The following is a 24,943-nucleotide window of genomic DNA, read 5'->3' as shown; positions in this document are numbered from 1 at the left end:
ATGCTTAAGGATGTTTTTATCTAAAATGTTACCCTATTACTTTCTTTATGGAAACAAAAATGCATTAACATTTCATTTATTGGAATTGGAATATATGCAAATCTAAAATTCATCTTTTTTATATTGTAAGCAATCAAGAGCACGAAAAAGTATATATATATATATATATATATATATATATATATATATATATATATATATATATATATATATATATATATATATATATATATAAAAATTAAATATTTGTGCATAATTTGATATGCAGACAAACACATGCACACCTATCAATCAAAATCAAACAATCAAAAGGCCAAACCTAATTATTGAAGACATTAATGAAATGGAACCATATAGTTTGCAAAACAAATAAAAATAAAGTAAGATGTTATTGCATACTTATTCACCCCATTGTTGTAAAACCACTCATTAGTTTCTTTTGAAAAGGGACATGATTACGTTGCGTTGTTTTCTTTAACCTGCTAATAAAGATGTACATCATTAGCACATGGTGCCAATTAGTCATCCTTATGGCTGCCTTATAAGCCATTGTTAAATATTGCTAAGTTTGCACAAAAAGTGTTTTGTATCCCCTTCAATCTCACACCACACTCTAGCATACACAAACACTACAGCCAACTCAGGGCTGTCTGAAAAATCTTAAATTCATCATAACTTTAGCTTCACAAACGATTTTCCCATAAATGACATAATATTCCTCAACAAGCACGCTTAAACTTTAATCTTTAGTACAAGGAGCTGACTAGAAGATGCTACTTGTGAATAAGGGTGTTTTTACATAAAGCGTTTAAATATAAACCAAACTCATTTCTGTTGCCATGTGAAATGTGACTGCTACAAATGACTCGTTCTGCTTTTTAGGTCAAGAGTGCAAAATGTAAAAGAAGCTACGTCCTCTAATTCTTTTCATATTATTAACAACAGCTGTACCCTGCAAATTGGCACTTTGCACAATTTTTCTGTTAGTTTTATTGTTCTATTGAGGGCAACTGTGCTCCTTCCACATATTGATAATTTCAACTATTCTTTTTCTAACATCACACAATCCACTGGCAAACTTTTCCAGTTCTGGTGTTGTGGCAGCTAACACTGTAGACAGATCACAAATTGAAATAGATGTTGGTTTCTTTAATTTGTACCCAGAAGCCAATGTAATTTAATACAAAGTGATGATGACTGATCACCATAATCCTATAATGAAACAATTCTACCCTGATGAGATTCTTCTCTTCCAAGGTGAATCCGTCTCTATACACAGAGCACAGGGGCTCCCTGAATCCTGGATGACTGCACCTACAGTGACCAGACCTCGACCCAAATAAACATTCTAAAGCCTTCTTGAAACCGACATGCTTGACTCTGTTCTCTAACACCATGGTCAGCAAAACACCCACTGAGTGGATATTATATTAAAAGAATTATTAAAAAGTTCTTCTCTCAAGTAAAGCTCCAACTGTTTTAAATGTTTCTGGTTTATGGTGGAGCATGGTGATTTTTTTCCATGAATGTCACTTATTTGTACATGCAAGCAAATTGGGATGAATTAGATTTTTGCAGTGCACGAAATAAGTGACTATGAACAAAAGGTTGTCAGTAATGCACACGCAGCACTGCTGAGGCTTCAATTATAGACGACCTGCTACCAAATGTGAAACACTATAAAATCAGTGGTCAGGGCTTTTAAACAGATCCGAAAAACAAATCAGTGATTCCTATCATGATTTCTAAATGACAATTCCATACTTAATTCTTCTAAAAGCTTACGCTACCTACAAACACACAGACTCTCGAACTCTCTACACTAAGTAACCCCTGAGCCACAATCTACAGCAAACACCTCCCACATCCCTACTATTATACACATCTGTACTGATTAAACAGCTGATTTCTTATTATTGGGGGGAGGGGGGGCAAAAAATTTTCATAAAAAAGTAGGTTTTCTCATGTGCACTCACTGCAGTGCTTCAAAAAGTATAGAAATGTTATTTAGAATTACGAAGATCAAGCTGTATAGCGCAACACAACCTAAAAATTTACTGCAAGGGAACATTAGTATCAAATAGCCAAGACACAGAGGCATCCCATCACATGGTCAACACTGAGCTGCTCTATGGCTTTTCTTCCTAAAACAAGGCAAAACCACACAGCGGCGCTGCGCACTGTGACCAGTCCACTGGCCATTATTGTTTTTCTGTGAATTCAAAGCTAACTAACAAAATTTAATAATAAAGCAAATATAGAAAAAAAAAACATGTCCACTAGTGCCAATGCAGTCAGTGATAAGAGGTAAACAGCAGGTCATAACATCACAGTCACTTTGCTTTGCTCTCCGCAGTAGCGGCTGTTTTGACGGGGACTGTGGCAATCAGCCTGCTGGCTGAGTCTCCATGGTCTGTTTCATCTGGCTCCTCTCCACCCTCAGCCCCCCGCAGTGTCTGTGTGTTATGCTGAAATGGTTGCGCCGCTGCCGGTCTGCGTGGGTGGAGGAAGAGTGCAGGGTCAGGCATGGCCATGGGTTCCTCTGGACCTGTAATTCTCTCACGAGGAACACACTCCCTGGCCCGCTCAGCACGGAGGTGTGAGCACGCCCTGACGCCGCTGCGCCTTTTCAGTTTGACTGCAGGAGTAGTGAAGTTATCATGCTGAGGCAGGCCAAGGAAGGATGGATTCTCTGTCCCACCCTCTTCCTGCCTCCTGCGATGCTGCTGCTGCTGCTTTTGCTGCAGCTTTTGCCTGGCAGCGTGCAGCTGGAATGACAGGTAGGCGGCAGTCTTGGTTTGCTTCTGTAGCTCGGTGTTAAGCGCGGTGCTTCTGTGGCTGCGTTGCTTGAGCTCCTCCAGGAAGCGGCGCTCTTTCTCCTTTAGGCTTGCCCTCAGAGCTCCCACCAGCATCCCCTTGTGGCTTAGCTCATCACGCAGTTCATCCTGAGATTGCTCCTGCTCTTGTAGTCTGCTCTCCACGGCCTGACAACGTGCCTCCAACAGCTGCTCTTTCTCATGTACCTCTAGAAATACACACACACACACACACACACACACACACACACACACAAGGAAAGCAATTTAAGCAGTGCTCCTTATGCAAGTATCTGACAGACATTATATGAACAAATCAAAAGCTCATGCTTCTTTTCCAGAAAAAGCTTAAAATCACAAATATTTTTTTGTCGAATAAACACAAATGTCCTGGATACTGTTTCATTGCTGTGAGAATATCAACAACTAACCTAAATAATTGATTGAGTTTAAACTGTGTATCCAAGGATCTAAGAATTACTGAGCAAATTCTAACCCGCCAATCAGCTGTGCTCAGGCCACTAGCAGTGTGTACCATCTGTTCAGGGTTAATACACGCCATACAAAAAGCTGAGTGAGCGTCTGCTTTTCTGTAACACCAAAGTTATATAGTGCCTGCTATCATTTATTTTTTCTTTCATTAAATGGAAAATGTTACCCTTTATTATTTGCATCCAGTCAGATAAAGTGCAAGCTGTCTGCCTAAAATATTTATAGGCCTGGAACATGAGATAAGACTGCAGCACTGAGAGGCAGATTCCTAATTATTCAAGGACATTCATTCAAACCAATTAATTGCCTAGATCCTAGGGCATCTTATAATACAATATAGCAATAATATAATATATAAGGCATAAATCATGGACTAAATACAATCAAAACTAATTACACTGAGAACATTAGGACCTCTGAACCTGGTCCACAAAGGACTAATAAGAAGTATTTATTCTTAATTAAAGCCTTCAGCCCCTTTTTTGGGGTTAGGTTTAATAGGAAATCACCAATATCATAATATAAAATCACATTAAAACAAGCTCATTAAAAATTCAAACCTAAGGACTCAAAATCTGTTTAATATCAAAGCAGGTAATAGTCCAGACACTGTCTGACATATTTAGTTCTCTAAAACACTTTCTTTTTAGCATGCTCACAGTTCATTTAAAATATATTAAAAAAAAAAAAAAAAAAAAAACCATCTTTGATTTTTCTAACATTATTAGTTTTTAACTTTAAAGTCATACATCATGTTCTCAAATACATCATGCCGTTTCAGAAACCGAACACACGCCATTTATCTGAAATGACAGAACACCTCTGGGTTGATGGATTAACTATCAAGTGTTTGATGCATTTCGTCTGTATTATGCTAAACTATGCTTTCTTTACTGGATAAAATAGTCTTGTTCCAGTGAGCAACAAAATAAGCAAATATTATACACAAAACATGTCTTGACTGATCACCTACATTTGAACTGACAGAAAAATTGGGCAAAATAAGTTTTTAGTAAATGATTTCAGTAAAAGCAATAAGGTCATCTCAGAACAGAACAGAACAGAACAGAACAGAACAGAGATCAATTAGAAATCAATAAAAACTAAATAGATTGACTAAAAAAACAAAATAAAACTAAAAAAAGAGAGAAATTACAATGCTAAAATGAAAGAAAAAGGAAAATCTGAACACTAAAATGAGAAATAGACATTAAAACGATAAAAATGTCACACACAGCAAATAAAATCCTTAAAAGATTAAGCTAGAAATGTTAAAAAATCAGCGGGAAAAATGGGACCTATTTAATTTAATGTTCTCAGTTGAAAGTTGCTTTATTGAACTGAGAGGTTCTTCTTTAATGCCACATAACTAAAATAGTGTACATTTTCACTTGTGAAGCGTATTAAACTATAGACGTAATTATATTTAATATTCCCTCTTTTTACTTTCTCTCATGCGGCTGCAGCAGCTTTGAGGCCTCTACAGGTATTCCCTGATGATGATGATGATGATGATGATGATGATGATGATGATGCCTTTATTTCCCCAATCACATCCAGTCCATCAGCCTCTGAGCATTTTAGACTCAGATGAGGTCATGCAGCCAATATAGAAAATGCAGTGTTATCTGATCCTCATTACTCCCCACCCTATTATTTATACTCCCTCCCTTCACCCTTCTAACTCCTCGACTGGTCTTGCTTGGCAGATATGGAATCATAATAATATTTCAAATGATTTCTATTACAAGAAGCATCATGTGGATTTTAATGTATTACTCTAATTAAGAATGCTATTTACCCAAATTCAGTTTCATTGTAAATCACTTCGTCAGACCAAATTTTTGTGATCGTCACTACACCACTGCTGCCCTTCTCCTCTTTGTCTCTCTGACTAATACCATCTCAGCAAAACAACCAAAAAAAAAAAAAAACAACAACAACCTGTAATTGGATATTCCCACAGGGACAGTACTGTAGAGGAGAAAAGGGAGGGGAAGGGAAGGATGGAAGGATCAGTTTTTCAGACAAGAGAAGAATAACTGTGGGGGAGAGATTAAGAGAGACATGGCCCAACAATGAAAAAAGAAGAACTGTGAAATTTTGACATTGGTTTTAAAGTAGAACATCAAGATAGATAAATGTATTTGCGGAAATTTGTAGTGCGGTAAAATGAAATCAAACGAATGCTGTCAAGAACCATTTATTCATTAACAAGTTAAATATTCACTTACAAAGAACTAACAGGCTGATCAAAAATCAATTTAAACACGTGTGATGTGAGAAGCACCGCATGCAACCGCTACGTCTGAAAGAAAAATGCTAAATCAGGAATTGATGCTAATTGTATGTTTTTGTGTATGATTATTAGGAATAATATCTTTTGTCCAATGCTACATGTAAATGAAAACCTATAACACAAGTGCCTTGCTGTCTTAACTTGTGCTTTGTGAAGATAACATTGCTTTATTTAACCTTTTTGTTTATATAAAGCTGAAATTAATGTTTAGCTACAACAATAAGTTAGGTTAGCCAAGCTTTTGTAGCCTACAGCTTTATGAGGAATACCTTAAGGTAGCTATGATGACCTTAGCTACATCCATGACACAAGCACCATCCATGATGATATGCCTGTAATTTAGAGTGTGTAGCCAAAAGTATTTGGACACCCACCCACCATATCCATTACAGATTTAATGACATTTTGATGTTATAATAACCTTCATTTATCTGAGAAGGATTTCCACTACATTCTAAAGCATAGCTATGGGGATTAATGCTCATTTAACCACCATAGCATTAGTAAAGGCAGGTACTGATGTTTGACAAAGAGGTCTGGTTCTAGTTGATCCAAAAGTTGTTCTGCGGTCAGTTCCCTGTGCAGATCAGGAGCATATGGACTGTAGGTGTTGTCATGCTGGAACGGGTTTGAGCCCTTTATTGTAATGATATAGTATATAAAGACATTCCGTACATGTGTAGGCTTCCAACTTTGTGGCAACAGTTTGGGGAAGAACCACATATTGGTGTGATGGTCAGGTGTCCATAAACATTTGGCTATATAGTGTACTTTAAACTCTGTAATACTATGGAGTGTGAAATGTAGGTTACATTAATACTATTTCTTAATTTATTTATTTATTGAACTCAACCTTGTTGAAAGTTATGCATAATTTATTCCTAAGTCACTTGTTTAATATGTGGCTTATAAGTACTGTGCTGAAATACTCCGAATTTTGTTACAACGAAAATACGTTTCCATTGAAGATCAAAAGACATTTCTGATTACAAATAAAACTTGCATTCAAAAACAAGTCTAACGTAGGGTGAAGCAAACCCTGCTAACCGCATCTTTTCAAACTATTGCACATGACAGTGTGATACACTTAGAAGACTACTGGCTGGCTGATGCCCAGGGGCTGACACATAGAATGAAGGGATATGCAACACAGCAAAAGACAGATATATGCTTTAAAAATTATAAAGAGATGAACAGGTTTTCAAGGACATCAAGCAAGCATTTACTTTTGGCATGAATTATTTTTGAAACAAATCTTAAATAGATAACTCATCAACAACAAGTCCTCTATTATAGCACAATTTATTGTTTGAGGAAGAAATGCTTTTGCTGTAGAAGAATGTGATGCCTGATTTGTGATTTATAAAATATAACCAGACCTAACAAAAAGCCTAATCATATTTGATCATGGATTCATAATGCATAAAGATTTAATAGCAGACAGTAGAAAGGAAGGCTATAAGGGTAAAGAGGTCTGGGGTTGTTTTTTTCTGTCTCTGTATCTAAGTGAATGTTTGACCACTCACCTGCTTCACTTTTGCCAGGAGGCTTTAAATTCAACTCATGGGTCAGTTCTGTAATATAAGCGACAGGCAATGATTAGTGACAAGTAGTGCACACCTCATTCAGCACTCAAAGAGAGTCAAAGCCAAGAACATGCAAAAGCTGTTTCAGCATATCCACAGACAGGATCATGTGCACCTCATACTGTACTGCACAAAGCCAATGTTGCCAGGAAGCTATTGACCTGCACCACTCTTGGTAGAGTCTACATCCCACAGAAATGTCGAGAGGGGGAGAAACAGAGCTGCTTCCCCTCTTAATGCAAGAAGATGAGTGGTACAGTCCAGCTATCGCATGCACTCTTGCTGATGTGCATTCTTTGGGCGTGGCAGCATACAGTGGTCTTACATGGATATCTATGTGACACTATGTCACAGATCTTTAATGAGTGACATAAGCTTTTCTTAAAGATGTGTGAAAAATACTACAATGCCAGCCTTCGTTGAAGGTCTTAAAGGGGAATCCTCTATGATCATTAACAACATTAGAATAATCTCAAAATATAATTATTTGTATTAAAGGGACACTTTGGACTTGCATCAAATTATATGTGTCATATTTCTGAAACAACCCACTGATGTACCCATGGCTATAATCTTTCATATAAAAAAAAATAAAAATACCAAACCTTACAAAAGGGTCACCTTGATTTGGCTATTAGATGATTGAAACTAAATAATACTCATAGATACTTTATGTATTTCTGTAGTAACCCGCTGTTTCATACCATATCAGCCATCTCTCCCAGCCTACTTCATAATAAGACAAGTAAGCGAAAATATCTCCATGAGAAAAATGCCTGATTGCCTCAGTACTGCTTCAGCACTTCTGACACCACCTCTGTAAAGTCAGCTGTCCTGTTGATAAAAGCCTGTGCTTCAGCACTTCCTGTAGTGGTCCCATTTACTAGCCCTATTGTGTGCACCTGATCCTGATTTTATTTTGAGCAGATGATCTATGTTCTGTGAATGTGCGCAAATGCATATGTTGGAACATTTGTCATCTTTAAGACTTACCTGTGCAGCGTTTCTGCAGGGACAGGATCTCCAGGTGTAAGCCGTGCAGCAGCGTCAGCTGCTCCTGCCTCAAGAATACGATGCTTCGCTCCACACTCTCCACCTGCCTCGCCAGAGCGCTCCTGTCCATCACCACCTGTGGTCGCTTTACAAAGCGAAAGCAAAGAAGTCACAGAAAGAAAAAATATGGCACCATTTCTCCTCTACATGAACATGCAGCAGCAGCAGGTCACATATCATTGCTCTCTCACAGCTCCTGGTTATCTTTTTGATCCTGAGTTCACACTACAGTTTGCCTCTCTGTCTGGAGCTTTTCCTCTCCCATACTATTCTCTATGGTTTTACTATGGGCTCCCTTATCTCTCAGCATGTTTTGAAATTGCTAGTCTACAATGCCCCAGTTGTGAGTATGTATATGGTGCCCTGAGATCCCATCCAATCCCATCCAAGATGTACTCCTGGATACACAATTCTGATGACCATTAATGCAAATACATAAATTGCACGAATAAATAAACATGGAGACAAATATTGTTTAAATAATCATTTGCAGTGATTTTAATATAACCTTCAATAAGCATGCTTAAACCCAGATTGACCCTGAATGTCCAATATGTAGCCTTCTGTAGCGTTTGTGGAAGTGTGGGATTATTTTTGTGATTTGAAAGCAAGTTACGGGCATAAAATCCTCCATAATCTCTTAACTCATACTAAACTCACAACAACTATGCATTTTTAATAGAGATGTTGTAGCACCGTTATACCCCACCCCCACCCCCCATCATTGGCAAAAGCTTAATATAGGGTTACCAGCATATGGGGAAACACTGGGTTGTGATATATATATGTGTGTGTGTGTGTGTGTGTGTGTGTGTGTGTGTGTGTGTGTGTAGACAATGTGTAAAAAAGTGTTTAGTAAAAATTATATTAGATATAATATATTAGTCTGGCTGTGTAACACCTACCGGGGTCTCCATTATCGCAGTGACACTCAAACGAGGGATGCAAAGCTTTAGAAACAGAGTAACCGTTTCACGAAATGGAGGTCCGGTTTTAAATCAAGTCCGAGATGAAACACAATGCAGGATGAAGCCAGGACGACATCTTTCGAGGAAGCAGAAGCAGAAGCAGATCGATGCTCGGTGAAGCATCAAGGCATCGCTGCATCACCGACAGCCGCCAAGGTTACACCAGAATCCATGCATCCAAACACACACAGTGCGTCAACACCAGTCTGTACGGGTTTGTAGTGGAAACCAGTGGCGAGGGCGACATGGACACCAGGATGATGTCTGCTGCCTCTTCGCGTGGTTCTGCCTTTCGTTCTGCACGACGGGCGCCGTTTCCTCCACACGCCAGCAGGGAGACGAGATGCGGCGCGCGCAGATCAGCGCTCAACACGATTGGAGGACGGAAAAGCGCGCAGCGAGCAGCACGCGCCCGCGGACACAAACCGGAGCAGAAGTGCACGCATCCAGCTGCAGCACATCAGGCTTTTAAAGACACGCGGTGGTGCGAAGATAGAACACAGAATTGGGTGGGGGTTTTAATGTAAACATTTGCTCTGTTTATATTATTTATTCGTATATTTGGACATAAATCCTCCCTGTCTATTTCAATCCGACATCGATCCAGTTATACTCAATAATATAATTGATATCACATATTACACACACATTTGAGTAGGATGTCTCTGGATGCAGCAGCATTCAATTTTTTTCTCCTTTACTTTACTAGGAAACCCAATGTCCTTGTGCACAAAGTCAGCTTCATGAATATATGCTTTACATGGGTTGGAATGCAAGAGAAAGAGTGTGTTTGTGAAAGAGAAAGAGAGTGTGTGTGTGTGTGTGTGTGTGAGAGAGAGTGAGAGAGAAAGAGAGTGTGTGTGTGAGAAAGAGAGAGAGAGAGAGAGAGTGAGTGTGTGTGTGAGAGAGAGAGTGTGTGTGTGTGTGTGTGTGAGAGAGAGAGAGAGAGAGAGAGAGAGAGAGAGAAAGAGAGTGTGTGTGAGAGAGAGAAAGAGAGAGAGAGAGGTTTAACAAGTTTTTATTTGTTCATTAATAATTTTTCCCAGGTTTTCACATATTTACATTATATATAAACAAATATATAATATATATACACTTACTAGTCTTTAGCCCTGTGATTTCTGTTATGTAGTTTTATGTAGCACCAGGGTTCTGGAGGAACGTTGTTTCATTTCACTGTGTACTGCGTCTGCCATATACAGTATGGTTGAAATGACAATAAAAGCTTCTTGACTTCTCGGCCTTCTGGCTAAGATCAAGCGTAGTATCTGTTCTTATCAGTTTAATATCTGATATCTGATACGTCCTCTATATGAGGGCTACATAATAAACGGATTTTTGACAGTGGGAGTCGGGAGAGGGGCTTGCTCGATCCGCTCCACACATCAGCTCGGTATTGCAGTGATTTATTCATTGCTAGAGACTCAAAGCACTTTTGTACGTCGCTCTGGACAAGAGCATCTGCTGAATGCCGCAAATGTAAATGCAAATGTTGACTTGACTTAAATATTCAAATTCATAAAGAGGATTAGAGAGGGGGGGGGGGGGGGTATACTGGCAGCAAAGGTACCCTGAGTGATCCATGGGCCATTTTGACCGAGGTTTCAAATTGTTTTACGTCTTTGTAAACATTTCTTACATCAAAAAGTCTCACACTCTCATACTCATACTTTCACACTCACACACTACTCACACACTCGCCCACTACTCTTACACTACTGTCACACTACTGTCACACTCGCCCACTACTCTCACACTCTTACACTCCTCTTACACTCCTCTTACACTCCTCTTACACTCCTCTTACACTCCTCGCACACTACTCGCACACTACTCGCACACTCACACATGTGGACCTGATGTGCAAAAAAAAAATAATTTGAAAAAGAAAAAGTGAAACAGTTGAAAAAATAAAAAGAAAAACTTTCAAAATTCGCTCCTAATGATCAACCTTCCTCTTTCCGGCATGCATTGATCGATAGCTAGCTAGCTAGCTAGCTAGCTAGATGGATAGATAGATAGATAGATAGATAGATAGATAGATAGATAGATAGATAGATAGATAGATAGATAGATAGATAGATAGATAGATAGATAGATAGATAGATAGATAGATAGATAGATAGATAGATAGTATTTTTTTTTTAAGTTCAAGGGTTAATGCTTTATCATGTAACAACAAAATACAAATGACATCAATTGCATTGCATTAGTTACAAAACATTTAATTATACAAACAAAAATATAATTACTTGTTATGTACAGATTAAACACATTCAAAACCTGTGGACACAATGACAGGGCCACATTCAGCCTTTGCTTTTCGCTCTGGAGCACATGCAGTAGTGCTGAATGGTGATATGCTGATCACAAGGGCACAATCTGAAGATTGGAATCTTAGTTTTGTCGTAAAAACACAACATGCACAAAAATGTTATGTGCCATCTTAAGCATCCTTTAATCTGAGTTAATTAATGGACAATAATAATTATAGATTCATTATAATAACAATTTTACAGTCATTATTATTACTTTTTTACTTTAGTTTTTTAATTTTAATTAAGTTCATCCACCCCAGTGAATAAGCTGAACACATTTTTGACTGTTTTGCATTTGGATCTGAATTTTGCCAGGAGGTAAATCTCCAGCCACATAGAATGTAGTGCCATTAAAGTGTGCTTTCAGTGTGATAATGCTAATTGAAAGCCATTCACTTTAAAGTGTGGCACATGCCGAATCGCTACATGGTTTCTGATGCTCTACGTGGTAAAAAAGTTTGACTTCCTCCTTCCGTAACCCTCAGAAAGTCTGCACAGAAAGCTCTACCTTTAAACAACACAATGTAAAACAAACTGAATGGCTGTCAAATTCACACCATTTTAACTATCCACTTTTTCCCCAATTTTTAAAGCAACAAATCCATTTTATTATGAGATGTGAAAGCTATGAGTGAAAATAAATTAGAAAAATGTATAAAAAAAAAAATGCTTATACAAAACATCCAACACATCATTAAAAGTCGTCACATATTTTGCAATATTGGTACAATTTGAACAGTCTTTAAAATACACTGAGCACTTTCAGGTACAGCTACCATGAAATCAAAGTGATTTGGTCAACAGTCTGCCAAACTTTAAAATTAATCAGACATCATGAGACTAGTAGTCCAGCATTACGGTGTTGGTCCTGCATCAAGAATGTCATGATGACATTTTTAGAGCAGTACTACAATCATGGTTAAACAGTCAAGCCGGACCTAAAGGATCTTTTTTTTTTTTTTTTTTTTTTTGCCAACAACATTATTCAGCTAAATTCTTTGCCCTGATCAGCTTTATGTAGGTAACCAGGCGAAACCATTTCTCTCTGCTAGAACCACTGAGTTCCTGAACATGCTGGTAGAGCTAAGAGAAAAATGCCTGTGTAACTGCTACATGATTATGAGATAGCAGAGGTAGGTGTTAAAAAGACTAAACAAACTTTCATGAGGTCACTACAAGGCATGTGTATGTAATCGTACATGAATTGTTAGTGCATGTATGCATTAGTGTCATTGTGACATGCTTTCAGTGTAATTATCCTGTCTTAAAACATAAATATGCATTTCTTCAGAAGGTATAGAATAACCCGTTATCAGACGCTAGCATCTGCAAGATATGAGGCCCTGTGTGTTAAGTTAACTTAGTCCAGACATAGACAAAAGTGCTTTCCTGCTCCTGTGGCATGTTATTGTGTTATTGATTTCTTTATTTACGACTGGACTTGAGGAAGTCAGTACGGAGCAAGCGGTAAAACAGAACAATGTTCATGAGGGTCATGATGGCCAGACCCACACTGCCTAATGTGTAGCTGAAAAGGGGGACGTGATCGCGGTTCAGCACCAACCAGCGCGTCATCCATGCCAGCGTGTTGATGCGGAACACCACGTACGTGCCCAGGTTAATCATGCTGTTTACACGGTATACCGTACTCCTGGCAAAACCGGCCATCCGTAACATCTGCCTAAGGTGCAAGAAGATGGAGTTGATCTCCACGAGCAGGGCCACCACCGCAAAGCCCACGTAGCGACACGTCAGGACAGAAAGCCCAAAGCAGCTGATCACCTATAAAAACACATGGTTAAACACTGTTATAGTCAGAGCTGCACATTATATCATTTGTAAACTGTACCAAAATACTGTTTTGTCTGAATACTGTTAGTCTAAATCTCTTAATAAATCTTATTATTTTGCTCTAGTTACTATATGTCATAAGGGATATTACAAGCTTCTTTTGCATTATTTAGTGTATCAAAACAACCAAGTAAAACCACAGCATTAATGATTGTGTGGGTAATAATAAGACTGTAAATAAACTGCACTGACTGGTTGGTAAATGAGGGGGAGTGTATATGACGAGGAAATGATGTCATCAAGTTCTGTAGAGGGGAATGGTTGTGTCTACAGTACGTGAGTGTTTAGGTGAAAAAAGAGTGTTATTGGGATGCTTTCTACTTATCCAATAGCATGTCTCATTAATATACAATCTTAAAACGGACAATGTAATATGTATTTAACCCTGTATTGTGAAATGTCACCCTCCCAGTTAATGACATATTTGTATAATAGTAATAATGAAAATAATTATTAAAAGAGATCAGAATCAGATCAAGCAGATCAGGCTTATAGATTTATCTCCGTATTAAAAGCTGTCATATTGTTCAGTTTAATATCATATCTAAACAAGTGGCTAAGCTTTCCATCATCTTGCCCTGTGTGATTATGGTTGATTTATTCTCCAGCAGTTTTTGCTTTATATAAGAGCTGGAATGAATCATCCCTTTGCATATAGGCTTATCTCATCATGGTGATCATTAACTGAGGTTATGAGAACAAAAGCACAATTGACCTGTCATTAGCAGAGCGATGTCCAACTGTGCACACAATAAATGTCACTAATCCAGATCAGGATTTATGTCTGTCATTGTCGGTGTATCATCAAGCAGCACTTAACACACCTTCACTATTACATATTAAATGTCATAGTGGATTTAATCACTAATGTATTAAAGGTCATTGTGAATTTTAATACAAATGTGTCAATTAACTTTATAAGAAAAAATATTCACTTGTAACACAGAATGGCTTTTAAGGAAATTAATCATATATTCTTAAATATATTCTTTTTTTCCTCATAATAATAATAATAATAATAATAATAATAATAATAATAATAATAATAATAATAATAACAATAACATCTACAACAAAAATAAATATACTTAAAATATGCCACAACATAAATAGCAATAATAATCATTTTTAACTTTATATATCGGAGTGAAAAATATTCATATACAAAAGCCCTCCACTAGGTGGTGTTCTGGGTCCTGGAAGTTTATACCAGTTCATGCAAGTGTAATTGTAAATAAAAAAAAGAATGTAATAAATTCCATTAAATACACACCTTAGCAGGTTTTTGTCAACTTTAGACATTGTTATTTCTAGCCACATGGAAGGACACATGAACATGCCTATATAACAAGCCATTATTCAAACAAGCAACCAGTAGACATGTCTAAGCTTATAACACAGTAACAAATGTTTTGATAAGAGACTGTTACTGCTCTAAGAAACTGAAACCGCCTCACAGGGCTCTGTCCAAACTAACACACATCACACCTGTGGCTGGAGTTCAACAAAATCACAACTGCAACAACATTCCCACTGACAGGCAAAACAGTGGCTGCTAACGCAGCACAAACTGGGACATTTCTAACTGAAAGCCAGTGGCATCTGTGTGTTTTCAACTGAGCATGTGATGTGTAGTTTTGTTTTAAGTTTGGACAACAGCTTGCTTGTTAAATTAGCACACTATAAACATTAAAGGATGCAGTGCAAACACATGCACCAAATGCACTGTTTACAAACATATTGGCCTTATAACAATTATAAGTTGATCATAAGTTTAAAATTTCCTTTCGAATATTTGAGGGAAAAAATGAGTACTGGAAATTGTAATGGTTAAAGAAAATCCACTCAGTCCTTTAGAGTGCAAATTCTTTTTCCCAGCACACTGCCTGTGTATCAGATTTAAAAAAACAAGGTCTGATGACTTTATGTGCATTAATGGGAAAAGCAAACTTTTAAACAATCAGTCATGGCTTAGAGACTCTGCACAGCACATACTACACTCTGTACATAACCCTTCCTGAACCAGGGCTTCACCAATAAGGCAATGTTTTACCAAAAAGCTCTTATAAGCTTTATAAAATTATTTTTAAAGATAAAAAAGCCGCCATCGTCACCTTGGATAACGTAACATGGGTTATATGTTATGAAAAGAAAGACACACTATATGTGACAAATAATGGCTATTCTCTCCTCTTACAACTGGACAACACAATACACTGTGAAAAACTAAGAGGCTGTAACAGACCTTGTGTAAACTGAGGTCTGTAAGGCGTTCCTCAAGTGGATAAAAGAAATCAGAGGTCATTAAAGTGCTGTGGTTTAAATAAGAGCAGACAACATTTTCTAACATGATCATATCATATGTAATCTTCAGTACAACAACAGCACACTTTACGATTATACAAAAAAAAAAAAGAAGGGACTACAATGTGACAAAAAGCCTGCAGCCAGTTGGGGTAAAGTTTGAGTGTGTGAGAGATTAAAGAAGTCAGGTGAAAAAAAGAGCATGACAGTGGGGAAAATCATAGTCATGAGATTCTTGGTGCGTTTGTGTTCTGCATTGTTACCCTTTTGCAAATGCTTCGAAACTACTGAGAAAGTAATAATAAAGCTAAATAAATACCTGGAGCTACAAACAAAACTTCCTTAACTGTTGATTTTGCTCACATTGAGTAGAAACCACCTACTTGTGGTCTCTGGATGGCCAGCAAAATGGCTGGATTCCACTACCACACTTATATGAACAATACACCCTGGTGACTTCCTCTACCAAGCAGACTTGCCATCCAAGCCAGGTCTGTGGGTTTGGTCACTTAGACCAAAGCGAGGACTAGGGTTTGCAACATAACATTTCTTAAATCACTCATGAATGCAAGTCCATGGATTTTCTACCCAGGTTTGTATCACCCAACACACAACAAATCACCTGATCCATTAAAGCGTTCCATTAAAGTGAACCTGCTGGACATTCTTGCCCAGTGTGCACCCTATAGTACAATTTACACTTAACAAAATTCCTCCCCTTTCTAAATAAGACCAAGCCCATTATAGTGGATGTCATGGCAATAGTCTGATGGTTTAGTTGGCTGGATACCTGGTTCCTTCCATGACCGGTCACTCTACAAGACGTGTTTCCTCTTTAAATGCACTACTTAAAGGCATGCCACTCCATGATATCTCTTTTGCTGCTGCTTCATGGACATCAGCATGCACCTTATATAAGACCCCATTACCCATGAGGGCTATCTAGGGTTCATATATTACATTTACATCACTAGCAAGAACTTTCCTTTCTAGCTTTATTATTTCTCTCTCTCTCTCTCTCTCTCTCTCTCTCTCTCTCTCTCTCTCTCTCTCTCTCTCTCTCATATTGTGTAACGTTTGATCACCTTTTGGCACCTAAATCTACTGTTCAACTACAGTGCAACTTATATTTATGGCATTTGGCAGACACCCTGTTTAACCATTACTTAAAATTCTCTCTCATTTTAACAGCTAAGGCTAAGGGACTTTGCTCAAGGGTTTGGCATCGGCAACTTGGTGGTGCTATGATTTGAACTCATGACCTTCTGAGCCAAAGTCCACTGAAATTTTACTACTGAATTATGACCTCCCTTCAGTATCCCTCTCATGATTACTCTCTATTTTGTGACAGATACATTTGTGACAGATACATTTTATGTGACAGATGCGTTTTTCTTGTCATGAGTAATCTTCAACACAGAGAGAGAGAGAGAGAGAGAGAGAGAGAGAGAGAGAGAGAGAGAGAGAGAGAGAGAGAGAGAGAGAGAGAGAGAGAGAGAGAGAGAGAGAGAGAGAGAGAGAGAGAGAGAGAGAGAGAGAGAGAGAGAGAGAGAGAGAGAGCAGATTAGTGGAAAACGTGTCTCTATCAGTTTTTTTTTTATTAGTTACTCCCTGTTTAGTTAATGCCCATCACTACAACCAGTTTTAGTGTGGAAGACACACCAAGTCTACAGGCCTTGAAACACAAGAAGGCTATCAGAAAACCCTCCCATAAATTAGAAAATATTTTAAACTAGGGCTGTCAATCGATTAAATTTTTTTAATCGCGATTAATCACATAATCGGCATCAGTTAACTCGTGATTAATCGCAACTTAAGGGCACATTTTTATCTGTTCTAAATGTACCTTAGATTAATACTTACGTTTTTTAAAACTTCAATCAACATGGGCAGGGACAAATATGAATGCTTTATGCATATGTATGTTTATTATTAGTAAAATCAAACTCAACATACAGCATGAAAAATAAATATTGTTTAAATGTTTCAAAGTAATGATGGTGTTTTGAATGACGTAAATCATCAGGACACCAAATGGAACTTTTGCTATGTTTTTCCACAGAGGGTTCGCCTCTCATTTTTATTTACAGAAATGCGTTTTAATCGCTCGTGAATAAAATCTGTGCCGTTAAAATGTATTTGCGTTAACGCGTTATTAACATGCGTTATTTTGACAGCCCTATTTTAAACAAAATGCCGCTTTTTCTAATTGGTCTAAGGCCTTTCCAGCAAAAATACCTCATGCCTCAGTCTCATTGTAGTGTCAGATGCACAACAGAATGAACCTGCTCATCTCAGGGTGGCCTTAAGGGGCCACGGGTGAGAGGACAGATGGGAAGACTAATATTTGAGGTTAAAAGAATTTTTTAGATTTGTTACATGAATTTTTTGCTACATGGATACTGCCAAATCACTAGCATGTGAGATCCAAGCACCAGATGGTACAAGAGATAGCAAACACTGGATGAGAAATAAACATGAGCTAAAATTGGCACATCAAGGTGTGACTGAAAAAACCTAAAATTAGATCTCTTTATTTTTTAGTACATGCTACAAATTCTTAAATGACTTCTGAGTTTCTGATGCATGACAGTGGTATTTGGCTTATGGGTGGATGGTTTAAAGAGCTGCTATACACTGTTCTGACAAAAGAAGTTCCTCATACCTCACCACTCAATCACAATAAACACAGCATCATCTAGTTAATCATTCTGCAGTAGGCACGCCTTAAAACAAACCTTCATCCAAAATAGAAATGGCTTTAAGCCTGAAAAAGTGAACGTGTGACATCGTTTGGGACAATCTCATATTACACCATAATCAAGCCTTTCTTTTGCACAACACTCAAATGCCAACTCAGTGAAAATACAACACCACCATGTGAATTGTTTACAATTTCAGGCACAGGTATGAAATAATAGGACCAAAAGTATTGCGTGAGTATGTACTTTAGGTTTTTTCAGTCCTTAGCCTTAAAAAAAAAGGGGGAGCGGTAATTGAACCTGTGGGAAGCGGGATAACAGGATAGCAGGTATGATTACAACAGTAGAAGCCTCTTCCTGGCCTCTGTCCAATATTGTAAAAATTAGGCTTTGTGTATGAATACAGTGAGGACAAAGGCACTCGACTCTGGACCGGAAAGTCATAGGTTTAAATCCCAGCACCACCAAGCTGTTCCTGTAGGGCCCTTAAGCAATGCCCTTAATCCTCAACTGCTCAGTTGTAAATTGCTCTGGATAAAGGCATCTGCTAAATGGCATAAATGTAAATGTAAGACTTTCAGATTAGAATACAATTCTTCCATTTTTTTTTTTTTTTTTTTTTTTTTTAAGATAACATCTTTATTTTGATAATTTCAAAAAACAAACATTTTCACAAATCTCTAATCCTTTTGGGAACATTTTGGGAACCAAGATGTGAGAAACAAATCACACAAACACACAATCAGGGTTGCCAAGGAAACCAGTAGCAAAGCATTATACAATAAACAATATACAGCTTGTGTCCAGGTGACTGTTGATGAGTCTTAGCTGATCTCATGCTGTCAGTAGGAAACAAGACATGACATGATATTCCACAGGGCTAAAATCTTAAAACATTTCAATTTTGTCCTTCACATTTATTTAAAATTGTATCACAGTTAAATGAAAGTTCATTCATCACAGATGCTGCCCCAATATATATGGCACGGTCAGTCTTGTGTTGTCTGCTAACTCTATTTTTCAAATCTCTAATTACACAATGGTGTCTATTTGGTATGCAACTTCTAATCATCATAAAATATAATTTACTTCTGTTTTTATAAATGTCATTTGTATAATCCATACTAAGCATTATGTGGATGGTGAATAAAACTCACAGGCCTGAGGTGGGTATTTCAAAAGCTATGTCACTAAACAGATTATCTATTAGACAGACTGTTGCTTAGCAACACAGAAGAGACACAGTCAATCTTCTCGCTAAACAAAAAAACAGACAATTACAAGGGCCCTTCGGCCACTGATGTTTTATGGAACAGTGAAAGATGTGGAGTAGTAGGTTCAGGTTCTACTAGAGTTACAGATGGTCTCCAGAAAAACTAGTTGTATTGTATTCGATACTAATTAAAAGCCAGTGCAAATATAAGAACTGCTATGAACCCGTGATAAGATCCAGCTAGTCATCTGCATAAGGAAATTTTTGTCACAACTGTCAAATGCATTAATTGTATCTTCAATCTTCTTCTTCTTTTGACTTCTCCCATTAGGGTTTGCCACAGGGGATCAACCGTCTTCATACCTCCTGGTCCTCTACATCTGCTTCTTTCAAACCAACTACCTGCATGTCCTCCCTCATCACATCTATTAACCTCCTCCTTGGTCTTCCTCTTTTGCTCCTTCCTGCTGGCTCCATCCTCAGCATTCTCCTACCGATATACCCAATGTCCCTCCTCTGCACATATCCAAACCATCTCAATCGCGCCCTCCTCACCTTGTCTCCAAAACACCCTAAATGTGCTGACCCTCTAATAAACTGATTTCTAATCCTGTCCATCCTCATCACTCCAACAAAAACCTCAACATCTTCAGCTCTGCTACCTCCAGCTCCACCTTTTTACTCAATGCCGTCTTTTACTCAATGCCACTGTCTCTAATCCATACAACATCGCAGGTCTCACCACAGTCCTATAGACTTTCCCTTTCACTCTCGCAGATACCCTTCTATCACAAATCAAGTCAAGTCAAGTCAAGTTTATTTGTATAGCGCTTTTCACAACAGACATTGTCTCAAAGCAGCTTTACAGAAATCAACAGTCAAGGTGAATGGTGTGCATTTATCCCTGATGAGCAAGCCATGGCGACAAATCACTCCTGTCACTCTTCTCCACCCTGCCTGCACTCTTTTCTTCACTTCTCTAACACACTCTCCATTACTTTGCACTGTTGACCCCATACATATATTCTGTAAGTAACACAATTTGCTAAAGTACTTATGACAGTCTGGGCTGATCTGGCCAAGACCAAGTGTTGTTCTGAGAGGATTAGTGAGCATGCTGGAGAGTATGCAGGGAAGGAACATAAAGAAAGATTCTCCAGATCTAAGGGAGGGTCTATAAGAGTGTGCGAGAGATTGTAACAGTGCAGTTGGGGGGAGGGTACAATGACTTTTACTTAGGGTCTCCTTCCTAGGATCCAGATGCAATTTCTAGAGCATGTGGAGAGCAGATGTCACTGATTCTGTCAGAACGAAAGTCAGTTCGCAAATACGAGGTCAGAATGTTCACTCACATGAATACACTTCTTCCTTCCTCTTCTGCCAAGTTCCATTCACCATTGTTTCCAATCCCATTTTCCAACAGTCTAAGATGTGTGACTCTTGCCCTATATGTGGTACTCTAGATCTTTAGGAAAGTTAATACACGGCTGACCTGATAAATAAAATGCTTACTGACGTTAGCACAGTGTAATACTTTGTAAATCCTAATTAATTATTATGTGGCACATTATCTTGATAACATTTTCCTAACAACAGGAATGTATTTAGAACTGCATCTACCACAGGCTTTAGTTACAGCTGGAGTTCAGAATGGAGTTTAGAATGGAAAGCTTTCATTCCAAAGTTTTTTAAATATCTTTAAAAAAAAAAAGAATCTTTGACTTTTAATGCAGTATTAACAGTGCTGCATTACAGCTATTTGTCCACCAGTTAAATCCTGAGCTTGAATTTCTGTCTCTGCGAAGTTTCACATGTCCTCCCCCCATGTCAACATGAATTTCCTCTGGTTCCCTTCTACCGCCTTTAGAGAATGTATGTGATAAATTGCCCCTAGATACAAACGAGTGTGTCAATGTGTGTGCGCGAATGCTAGGTTTATGTCAAATCCAGGGTGTGTCCCCACTTCATGTGTTCCCTGGACAGGCTCCATATCCACAGTGACACTGCACAGATAATGCAGTTGCGGAAGATGAATGAATGAAAAAAAGAAGTACTTAGCAGCTTCAGTTTAAACATAAAAACTATTTTTGGTCAACATTTCAAAATTTGGCCTTTTTCTATTGGCTGAAGGGGGAGGGGGGGGGATTTACGACGACATCCACATAATTGATTTATTCTGCCTTGTGATACACAACTTAATTCTGCTAAATAACAGAGGGATGAGATCAATTTATTCTCAGACCACCTGAGTAAACTGAAATGTGCAATGGTGCAACCCTTGAAACTGTTTTTCATGCACTTGTTTACTTTTAAATGCTCGCACTTTAGGGCAAAACTATTTCCATTCCACCACAATATTTCCAAACACATTTGCCAGTTGGTATACTGCCTACGAGGCTGAACACATTTACAAGAACAATAAACTATTCCTTATTTTCCATTATTTAAACTTCAATTTAACATTGTTATGGCTGTCCAGAATAAGCCTAATTGAACACTTAGCCACTCTTATTCCCAAGGAATACTTACGTTCCCTGGAACTGAACCAAGTACTGAGTATGTTTATAAAAATTTGATCAAGCATTACATCCTTTCTCTCTCTCCATATTTCTTTTCCACATATCATGGCCTTTTCGGTTTCCCTCTAGAAACAGGAAGGTCAGGAGTTAAATGGCAGAGTCTTTCTTCTGCACCCATAAGTCAAAGATCCATATCAACACTCGGGCTCGTACTATTAGAATATGGCTGCAATTAAAGCCTTTCACATGAACTGTACTGATGTAGTCAAAATGACTGTATGAATACACAAGTATGATCCAATTGGATTGGAATTTATTCATGGAATAGTAATGGAATTCCTTCTTAATGTTATGTATGACTACAACAACACTCTTAACAACAGCCAGAACTGTTTACTAAACTTTGCGTAGGAGTTGGATCAGGCAAAGAAGTAACATTCACGTGGTGGTGAATGAGAGTTTACGGTGCCTTTAAGAATCTGGTGGCATTTTTTTTTGTATGGTCATTTCAATGAATGAACAAAAAAAAAAAAAAAAATGGACGACAACGAAACCAAGATTCAGAGCTGGCGACCTTCTTTTTGCTGGAGAATCAAAATGAGATGTAAGAGCGGTACAGATTTTTTCTCTAGGTAGTGAAAAAAAATGGAACAGTCTTAAAAAATTCATTAATAGTCTTATAAGTACAGTTGTTACTTAGAACAAACTGATTTAACTAATGTGATCAAAGCAGCTCTGAGAATTCTTGTGCATACACAATAAATGTATATGTTCTTTATGATCATCCTTATTCATGAGTGTTTCTAAACTACAGACAGCAGAAAATATATGGGGGCCTGCCTGGGTTTGCAAATCTCCTGTGCAACAGGTTGTGAGACAGGTTGAACAGTTTAAGGACACAAGACAAGCAGGCAGGAATATCAGGATTATCAGCATTTTTACAAAAACCTTTTCACCACTTTGCTTTACCAGTTAGCTCATTGCTTGCCTTTCATCTTTAAAGGTATTTCCTTATCTATACTCACCACCGTGTGATGGAAAAGGAGTTCCCATGATTGGTTGATCTTCTGATTGAAAACCATGTCAAAGAAGTCATATAAGAAGTATCCTAAAAGGAAAACATACATACTTAATGTATCAATAAAATCTGCTAATGAACAAAAGAGCCTGTGGCATTTCGAATACTTATTAAGGGCATAGCTCCCATGACGATGGTAACCAAGATGTCAGTGACAGAGCGCTATTTATAATACATCTCCCACCATGAACGTATCCATGGTGACAGCCTGTTAGAGTGGCAGAGAACGAAAAGAACAAGCAGAGTACAACGATAGAAAAGAGCCCAATGAAGTATATAGCGCATCAAATAAACATTTAAGTATAATGGCCATTATCTGATGGTGAAGTGCTGTGGCTTCAGTCCAAATGCTTTCCTGAAGATTCCCTAAATCACATCATTAACAAATCATATCACTTTGTCACTGATTATTTTTCTATACCGATGCGCACCATTTATTTTTTTTTTTTTTATACATTAAATGTTAACCAAAGATTTGATAATTAACCACAACATAATGTATTTATATATGTATTTGTATTATATGTATTTGTATGCATAATGTAAATTATATTACTATTCTTATCTCCACATCTTCTGTGACACAGGACATTTATTGTTTGTTATGTGCAGACTTTGTACACTAAAGATATAACACTCTGGGTCAATGATCTGTTGGGTATGTGAAAGGAATTGAATGTGAAGAGTTTTGTAACTCAAGAATGTTTCTGGGAAGAGTAAGATATTGAGTATTATAAAATAGACTCACTCCACAATCCAGCATATTAACCTGTTGCACACAAAATAATTAGTGGTCCTGATGCTCTTAGTATATGCTATTAGTGGACAAACATACAATAAAATGTTCATTTGAACTAGTTGTCCATTCATGTTGAGTCATGTGACTAAAGGCCTGGATGCTCGTGCCTGGGACGGATCATAAATCCACAAAGCCACTCATTGATTCTCCAGCCATAGCTTAACTCTGCCAACATCAAGAGTGGGATGCATATAGGGTTTTAAAATATCTCTGGAATTTGAGAGTTTGTGCTTGCCAAATGGAAAAACAATATCTGCCTACTGGCTAGAATGGGTTATGATTTTACAGCTGTAAGCTCTACAGCAGGGGTGCCCAATACGTCAATCGCGATCTACCGGTCGATCGCAAAGGTAGTGTGGGTGGATTGCATGAAAATTAAATAAAATTGATATTTATTTATGCATTTTTATCGTAGTAGAACATTTTGACAAAAGTTTTTCCCCATAAAAATATTATATAATATATTTACCTGAAATATTCCTAAAAAGTACAAACCCGATTCCAAAATAGTTGGGACACTGTACAAATTGTGAATTAAAAAAAAGGAATGCAATAATTTACAAATCTCATAAACTTATATTTTATTCACAATAGAATATAGATAACATATCTAATGTTGCAAGTAAGACATTTTGAAATGTCATGCCAAATATTGGCTCATTTTGGATTTTATGAGAGCTACACATTCCAAAAAAGTTGGGACAGGTAGCAATAAGAGGCTGGAAAAGTTAAATGTACATATAAGGAACAGCTGGAGGACCAATTTGCAACTTATTAGGTCAATTGGCAACATGATTGGGTATAAAAAGAGCCTCTCAGTGTGGCAGTGTCTTTCAGAAGTCAAGATGGGCAGAGGTTCACCAATTACCCCAATGCTGCAGCGAAAATTGTGCAGCAATATCAGAAAGCAGTTTCTAATAGAAAAATTGCAAAGAGATTATAGTT

The 24,943-nt window shown here is 37.7% G+C and overlaps 2 protein-coding genes across 2 annotated transcripts in view; both read right to left on the bottom strand.

Annotated features, from left to right (window-relative positions):
• Positions 1-228: 228 nt before the first annotated feature.
• ccdc92ba (coiled-coil domain containing 92Ba) lies at positions 229-9,829 on the bottom strand. The gene is made up of 4 exons (XM_083549163.1): positions 9,152-9,829; positions 8,187-8,331; positions 7,134-7,181; positions 229-3,025 (listed from the first exon to the last, which is right to left on the bottom strand). The coding sequence occupies exons 1-4, from the start codon at positions 9,161-9,163 to the stop codon at positions 2,334-2,336; spliced, it is 897 nt and encodes a 298-aa protein (XP_083405289.1). The 5' UTR covers positions 9,164-9,829; the 3' UTR covers positions 229-2,333.
• Positions 9,830-12,031: 2,202 nt separating this feature from the next.
• The window catches only part of tlcd2 (TLC domain containing 2), a 15,380-nt gene continuing 2,468 nt past the window's right edge, over positions 12,032-24,943 (bottom strand). Inside the window, exons 3-4 of the mRNA XM_083547665.1 lie at positions 23,147-23,229; positions 12,032-13,314 (exon numbers count right to left, since the gene is read on the bottom strand). Coding sequence (XP_083403791.1) covers positions 12,958-13,314; positions 23,147-23,229 — 440 coding nt within the window. The 3' untranslated portion in view covers positions 12,032-12,957. The remainder of the gene's footprint in view (positions 13,315-23,146; positions 23,230-24,943) is intronic.

The sequence above is a fragment of the Silurus aristotelis genome, assembly GCF_946808225.1.
Source record: "Silurus aristotelis genome assembly, chromosome: 8".
Taxonomy (NCBI): Eukaryota; Metazoa; Chordata; class Actinopteri; order Siluriformes; family Siluridae; genus Silurus; species Silurus aristotelis.
Note: the sequence above shows the minus strand (reverse complement) of the source record. Positions and strands in the feature narration are given on the sequence as shown.